This window comes from Lycium barbarum, chromosome 6, assembly GCF_019175385.1.
Source record: "Lycium barbarum isolate Lr01 chromosome 6, ASM1917538v2, whole genome shotgun sequence".
NCBI classification, from domain to species: domain Eukaryota; kingdom Viridiplantae; phylum Streptophyta; class Magnoliopsida; order Solanales; family Solanaceae; genus Lycium; species Lycium barbarum.
The window spans coordinates 132270020-132278380 of NC_083342.1; the positions used below are offsets into that span (position 1 = coordinate 132270020).

An 8361-nucleotide genomic window follows, 5' to 3' on the forward strand; every position below is an offset into this window, starting at 1 on the left:
GCAGCTTCAGAGCCTCCAAAAATCATACCATTTATATCTCCATCTGAAATTGAGCCTTCAAGGTCAGTCTCTTCATTTAGTTGATCTTTTGTTTCTCCATTTGCTTCCAGTATTTCCTCTGAGCCAGTGATGGACCTTGATATGTGAGATGATTGACCAGAGACTTCAATTTTCACTATATCTCCCTTAATGCTTTGTCTGAAATTGTCACCATTGACATATATAGTTTCAGACACTGCCGACTTATGTTTTACTTCAACATCTTTCACGTCCAGACTTTGATTACCAGTTTCAAGATCTGCTTCGTTGATTTCCTCGGTAGCAGCTACCACGTCACCAGTCTGAATGTCTTCAGAATTTTCTTGCTTCTTGTTGATGACACCAGTGTCTTCCTTCTCCACGTGATGGACCGTGTTTTCTGCTGTCACAATGACATCACAACCATTGTTTTCTTGGATGTTGAAAAATTTAGATTCATCTTTAGTGAGATGGTGCCCACATCCTAAATCCACGGTCCAGCCTCTTTCAAAATTGAGGGACGCCAAGGCATCTACTGCTCGAGTCCCAGCTACGAAGCACCTTCCCCAGTCTTCTTTTTCTTCAGCAGCTTTCTCAGCTTGAGCCATATTGATCTCTTTTGTTCAGCAATATCTTTTTATGTGTCCTATTTTACCACACCGGTAACATCTGAGGGTCTTCTTATAGTTATTAGTAGACTCTCCCTCCTTTGCCGGCGAGCTGGAACCACTCTGAAATCGAGAGTGTGACCTATCTCTGGCTGTTTTTCCTTTGAAGTTTCTCTTGTCAACTACAAGAGCATTTCCTCCCTTTTTTAAAACATACACTAGCCATTTGTTTGGCTAGTAGCTCCTGTGATGATAACAAATTCCTTAACTCCTCCAAGGATGGCTGTTGAGCCCATCCTTGAATTGATGTAATAAAGGGAATATATTCTAACTTCAAACCACGAATGATAATTTTTCTCATTCCGTGTTTCAGAGATAGCCTCATCGGGGTTTAATAAAGAGATCTCTAAACATAAATTCTTAATCTTCAAAAAGTACTCGGCAATAGATAGATTACCTTGAGTTGTGTTAGCCAATTCATTCTCCAAGATCTGTAGTCGCGCTTCATCCTTGTTATTGAACAAACGATCAAGGGTCCTCCATATTTCATAAGCTGATTTGCATCTTATTATATGATCAAACAAGTTGTGCGAGATGGATCACTTGAGGATGAACTCTGCCTTCGCATTAATCTGCTTCCACTTCTTGTATGTGCCACTATTTTTCGGTCCGTCAGAAGGAGGACTTGTGTAACTCTCATTGACAACATCCCACAAATCCTCACCCACAAAGTATGACTCCATACATGTCTTCCATACCTTGTAATTGGACTGGTTCAACAATTCTATCCCCAGTCCATTTACACGACCGCTCAAATCTATTTAGAGAAACCAGTTGAATCTACCACTTCCTCGATCTTGAAATAAAATCCAGAAGCCAATCTACGGCTATGGCTCTGATACCATGTAAAGAAATATAGCAGAAGAAAAAGTAAATCGAGGAAACGTTCTGCCAATCCAAGATCGTTAACTAAGATCGGAAGGTTCAACTAAAGAAGAGGAAGCTTTGGAAAGAGAAGGAAAATTCTAAGTGAACTTGATTATAGAAGAAAAACTTTCTTGATTTGGCTTGAATGACTTGGTTATAAATGCTTAAGGCCACCCCTATTTATACTTGTCTAGGGATTGTTCAAGAAATTTTTCTAGATACATCTATAAAAAAAATCTAGTAAATTTTATCTCCTACCAATAATCTAGGCTATCTAGAAATCTCTTCAAGATATTTATCCAAAATACTATCCTAGGCTATTCTAGAATCTTTACTAAATATCTAGAATTTTTTTGTAGCTCCAAAAAATCTACTTTATAATTCCACAATGGCAAGAGAAGTATCAGAAGGAAACTCATCAGGTACTTGCTTTTCTCCATTTCTTTTGAACTATGATCAGTTGAGAACATGGAATGAACATTATAAAGGATCTTACTATAATTGGAGGAGTTGACTTTACTAACTTCCCTTAAGAAGAAACCCCACGTGACAATTAGGTATTGGGTTGTATTTTTTAATTGAAGGTTGTTTCTTGGAAGTTAAAAGCATCCACTAAGTCAATTAGAGGAAGATCATATAAATAATTGAATTATTAAGGCCTAGAGACTGTAGACAGAGATTTCTGCGATTACTGCTATAGTCTTTCAGAGAATATCTCATATACAATACAGAATAAACCAAAGACATGAGAATTTTATAATACGTGTGGCGATTTTCTAGCAGAGGACTCTGTCACCCTTTGACTTCAAACTGCCTAAAGCTCATCAAAGTACTGTAAAGTTGGCGTCCTTTCGTAAAAATGGAAACCAAAGTATGCTCAGCAAATAGAATGAAAATAAGAATTTAGAGATCTGTTCGGGTTTTTATCAAGGTTGGACAGCTAATTTCTATGTATACATCTCAACATTTGGTGTAATCTTTAAGTGACTTGATTTGGGCATTTAGTTATTTTTTGCCAAGGTTGCTTTACGCTTTGGATTGTTGTCTCATAAACTGAAAGCTTCTACCTTGCTGTTGCATTATTTTTGAACATTTCTATCTCTTTGGGGTTGTTTTGATGTCAAGCCTTCTTTATAGTCAATAGGTTATTTAACAGACTGGTGTAGCCTTATCTTACTTGGACCTATTTATATTTTAAGTGGTTGCATTATTGTTGGAAGCTCTTTAGAAGGTATACTGTAATCCTCATTAGTGGAAGCTCCATTTTTCAAAGCCCAGATGCCTATGTGACAATGACCTCAGAACTTTAACAGCATACTCGAGCTCCCAAAGTAATTAACTAAAAGCTTATATAATACTACATGGCTCGGACAATGGGTGAAAGCTGATCCAACAATATTGCATGAATGAAGAAAGAAATGTTTACATGTTATTTGCGATTATGCTTTATTCTTGAATATGGAATGTCAAGCTGGGATAAGCTAACCGAGATAGCTTGTCACTTGTGAGCAATGCGCAAAAGAAGAGTGAAAAGTTGAAGGGGCTTAGACATCATGACCATGTGATCAGCACCCGGTATCTCTTCCACTTCATCGGGGGGATTCTTTTCAATCATCCATTGTTGGAATTCCTTCTTTAGTTGTTTATCTTCAGCAGCCACAACAAACACCCGCCTAATCGATCCATACCTTTTGCTTGAAAGAACCATCTCTTTTGATATGTCCTCCAAACTGTATAAATATCGTGGCCTTACTAGCATAGTCGCCAATGCCCAATCCTAACACAACAAAAAGGTAAAATAACTCACACATACAACTCACATTAGGGCTATTCTCATGAATACCAGAACTCAACTATTTCACTTTTACATATTGTTATGCTCAATTTGCTTACCTGAATTGGGCTCAACTGATAAAGATTGCTTGCCAAGTACTTTGGACCAAAGTTGAAGGTTGTTGGAGGATTGTTGGGTCCATTGTCATATGTAACACGATTATCAAGTTGAGATGCTAGTAGTCGATTACCCTGCATGATTTCAAGGAAATCATAGTTTTAGTAAGTGAAAAGGTATAGGCTAACATAAGAGATTATATCATAGCTGAAGTTTGCGAAAATGGTACCTTGCTATAGATAGTGGTGGCATTGAGAGTTGGACCAGGCATTCCAGCTATGACAAATATAGAAACTAAAATATTTTCTGGAAAGCTTTCCATGGCTTTAGATATGACAAATCCGCCAAGGCTATGGCCTACAAGAACCACCCTTTTGTTTGCTGGAAGAGAAGCCATGAACTCCATTAGTGGACTGAAGTAATTAGATAAATGTGGGATTTCGAGAATCTGCTTCGGGTTTATGCCTGAAGCACCCAAGTCAAGAGCTGTGACATTATGCTCTGAAGATCTTAACAATGCCACAATGTTGTACCAGGACCAGGATCCGTGACACGCCCCGTGAACAAGCACAAAGTGCTTGCTAGCTTTAGTCCATTTAGGACGTGACAATGCTGCATTTACATATGGCACGAGAAGTATCAGAACTATTAAAAACTTTATTTTCTCCATATTTCTTTCCCTTCTTTGAACAATGAGGACATAGCAATTAGCATGAACCATTATAAGGCTATCAATTTAGGCACCCACCTTATAATGCGGGTATTTCAAATTTCGATTCAGACACCCACCTTAGAATGCGGGTATTTCAAACTTCAATTCAGGCACCCACCTTAGAATGCGGGTATTTCAAACTTCAATTCAGGCACCCACCTTAGAATGCGGGTATTTCAATTTTCAATTCAGGCACCCACCTCCGAATGCGGGTATTTTATATTTCAGTTCAGGCACCCACCTCCGAATGCGGGTATTTTATATTTCAGTTCAGGCACCCACCTCCGAATGCGGGTATTTTATATTTCAATTCAGGCACCCACCTCTGAATGCGGGTATTTTATATTTCAGTTCAGGCACCCACCTCCGAATGCGGGTATTTTATATTTCAGTTCAGGCACCCACCTCCGAATGCGGGTATTTTATATTTCAGTTCAGGCACCCACCTCCGAATGCGGGTATCTTATATTTCAGTTCAGGCACCCACCTTCGAATACGGGTATCTTATATTTCATTTCAGGCACCCACCTCCGAATGCGGGTATTTTATATTTCAATCCAGGCACCCACCTCCGAATGCGGGTATCTTATATTTCAGTCCAGGCACCCACCTCCGAATGCGGGTATCTTATATTTCAATTCAGGCGCCCACCTCCGAATGCGGGTACCTTATATTTCAGTTCAGGCACCCACCTCCGAATGCGGGTATTTTATATTTCAGTTCAGGCACCCACCTCCGAATGTGGATTCAACTTTCGAAACGGGGGTTGCAAGTGTAACTTCTCCAACCCTGTCTTATTTACACATATATTTCTTTATTGCTAACATTTGTTTTTAGCTGGTGGCTTTGAACAATATCAAAGTTGGCATCGCACATCAAATCGTGGAACTATTTCTTCGGCAGCGAACTGGGGCAATTTGTCGGGAAGGATAATCAGACTTCCCGACACGGGTCAAAGATCTACCTCGAACACTCGTCTCTAATCACAAGTATTCTTTTGCATTCCAACAATTCAATTTTCAGAATTCTCAAATGCCCAGTGCCATCATAATTCAGCACTGGGACAATATTTTGCAAGATTCGCGCCAATCGGGGCTCATTAGTCATAAGGTGTCGTAATTGTCCCAGAACTACACTCGACCTGATTCTCATACAGCCCGAGATATGTAGGGAACTCAGAGAACGGAGTTCGGTCATAATCCTCTCAAGTTTCCTTTAGCCGGGACAAAATAGGCTACTGAGTCAACGTCTTTGCCCGACAACTCTTTTCATCATTACCGGGCAAAGAGGGACAAGTTGTTGACACTCAATTTTGTCCCGCCTCTCTTCCAAAATACCTATTTACGCTTCTAACATTTTTAGAAAAATTAAAAATATATATAGTTATTTTTTTAAAATTATTAGCCTCTTATCAATACCGGCACTTCATTATTCTATTACAGTTACTATTATTATTATTATTATTATTATTATTATTATTATTATTATTATTATTATTATTATTATTTATTACTATTATTATAATTCACAGTTTTTTACATTTTGGCATTGTACCAGCTTACGCACACGCATCGCATTTATCTTTGCATAATTAAATAATAGTATTTTTTTTACTGTGGATTTTCAAAAATATTATTGCACGGCTATTATAACACCATATAATTTTATTACCCGAGTCCTAATAATCACACATTTTGTATTAAACAATATTTTGTCACCCTCGGTATATTGTTAATTAAAATGGGTCTTTTATTCAAATTTAAAAGCCAAACTATTTCTTGTACTCAATCCGTATTTTTGATTTATCGGATTCCAAATAAAAGTCCAATCAACTCATAAATATTTTGACCAGCCTATATTTTTTACCCTAATTTTTAGGCCAGTCCGTGTTTTAATTCGCTAGCCCATTCTTTTAATACCCGGTCTAAAAATTGACCCAGTCCACAAATGGACCGGGTCTGACCCATTTCGTTCAAAATAACGGAAACCCTTAGGGTTTCCCCTCATTTTCCTCCTCCTTCTCCGCCGCACACACCCCCCACTGATTTTCCCCTCCACGTTACACCGCACGCCTCCACTGCTCTGACACCTCCACTACCTCCATCACACCCCCACTCGACTCTGTTCCCCCCACGCGTCTGACACCCTCCACGTTGCTCACTGCCATCCACCGTGCCTGTTCCCCACGCCTTTGTCCCCTCTCCTCTCAAACTCAAACCCTAAATCAGTCTATAAGTATTCATTTTTCATCATCCAGTAAAGGGGGATTTTTTTTGGATTCAGCAAATTCCCAAATAGCCGATTTTCTTTCAGTTCAAGAAATCCCCTGCGAAATATTTTGTTTAGTTGTCACAATATCGCAAAAATATCGGATCAAAATACTCAAACAATTTTTCATCTGTTCTGTGTTTGTTGCGAATCCGAGTTTCGCAACCTCGAATTTGAAGTGTTTCGAGTGTGAATCGAAGACCCGCACCCACTTCGCTGCATCCGAAAAAGGTCGGTAAACATCTTCCTTCATGAATTTATCAGTGAATTAAATGTTTCCTGTCTGTCTTATGTGTTGTATGCGTTTCATATGCTTGCTGGTTAGTTGAAAATTAGTCTAATAGTTGTTGAGAGCAACTGATGTTCTGTCGGCCTCTGTTTAGGTTAGGCCAATGAGGTTTCATATATGTCTAGTATATAAATTAGTTGGTTAGTTTGGCCTTGATGTGTTAGTTGTAGTTAATGAGGGTCAGCATACACGTTAGTTCTGTTTCAGTCTATCTACCTATGTTAGCATACAATAGCAGGTCTTAAGTTGGCAAATCAGATTTAACTTAATGACAATTATTTCGTGATATGTTCATTATGTGTCAGTTGGCTATGTATGCTCGTGGGAAGTCTAAATACCCTTCATATGATTTATTTGCTATTAGCTTAATTCATAATGGACATTCCTGTAATCTGGAATCAGCAAATCTTGATCTGTAGTTTGTAGTTAGTCGCCTGAGTTTGGTTATGTGAAAAAAGGTAATGTTACATGAGTGTGATTCCCCCTGGTTCCCTAATGTCCAGTTTAGATATCCCTCATTTTCATCCTTGGTTTCAGTTGTGTTCCCTGGGCATCTGAATCTGTATGAATCTGTTCTGTTTGAAAGTGTTCTGTTTCATTACATTCATTGATGTTCAGTTATCAATCTTGCTGAGTCTCATCTGTTTAAGTTCATTTATGAGCATTGTGTGAATCATATGAGTATACATCCTTAGGAGATATTTCATTTTAAAATCTGTATGAATTGTGAATCTGTTGCATCTAAGTGATATGTGGGAATCATGCTAGAAGTATTTGTAGGTTCATTTTGGGTCTCACTCCTAGTTTAATTTGGCTAATGGTTAGTTCGGCATATTTGTTGCAGCTGCTCACATTGGTGGAACTTAATCTAATATGACCTAGTCGATCTAGTATGAATCAGTTAAATAGTCACATATCCAGCTTTTATTTGGGATCATGTTGGATTGGCTTAATTATTAGCCTTTGATCACTTATCTAAGAACTCAATAAAGAAAGTTTTAAACTGTGAAACTCGATCTATGTCATTGTGTTGAGGTTATAGACCTGAGGATGGGTCCTAATTTCCTAATTTTTGTAGTAGTATGTGGTTCATCTGAACTGCTTGATCTTGATTCTCAGTTTAAAAGAATTTTAACTGGATGGAAATCCAGACTTTAGTCCCTGGTCCATCCTATTCGTCATTCTTTGCTAGGGCATTGTTTGGAAGGATTGTATCGGTTTTAGCTTAAGGAGTTTGGTTCTAGTGCTTGATAAAAAAGGAAATTCAGGTTCTTAATCTCAGTTAAGAAACCCTGTTGGTCTTCATGAGATGTTTGCACACGCAGATATAAAGAGTTGGTCCTGTTTGTATATGCATGAATATTCCCATATACCTCATTCGAATTCTGCCTGTGACGTACACCCGCATGCTTGTCTGTTTTATTCTGCGTGTTCTGAATTGTTTTAAATGGAATATAGAGTGTTGGATTGCTACATTCAGTCAAGGTTTTCGAAAGTCATTAAGTTGTTAATAGACTGTTTAAAAAAGGCATGTTGTGTTCCTGCCTGTTCATTTTTACGCCTTCACGTTGCAAGCAGGTCATATTTGATAGTATATATGTATACATGAGGTATACTCGATTATATACCGCATATACGTGAACTGCTT

General features: G+C 38.3%; 1 protein-coding gene across 1 annotated transcript; it reads right to left on the reverse strand.

Moving 5' to 3' along the window:
* Window positions 1-1734: 1734 nt before the first annotated feature.
* Window positions 1735-4171, reverse strand: LOC132600242 (methyl jasmonate esterase 1-like). The gene is made up of 3 exons (XM_060313323.1): window positions 3674-4171; window positions 3447-3578; window positions 1735-3330 (listed from the first exon to the last, which is right to left on the reverse strand). Exons 1-3 carry the CDS (start codon window positions 4163-4165, stop codon window positions 3052-3054), a joined length of 903 nt encoding a protein of 300 aa, XP_060169306.1. The 5' UTR covers window positions 4166-4171; the 3' UTR covers window positions 1735-3051.
* Between the last annotated feature and the right edge of the window lie 4190 nt (window positions 4172-8361).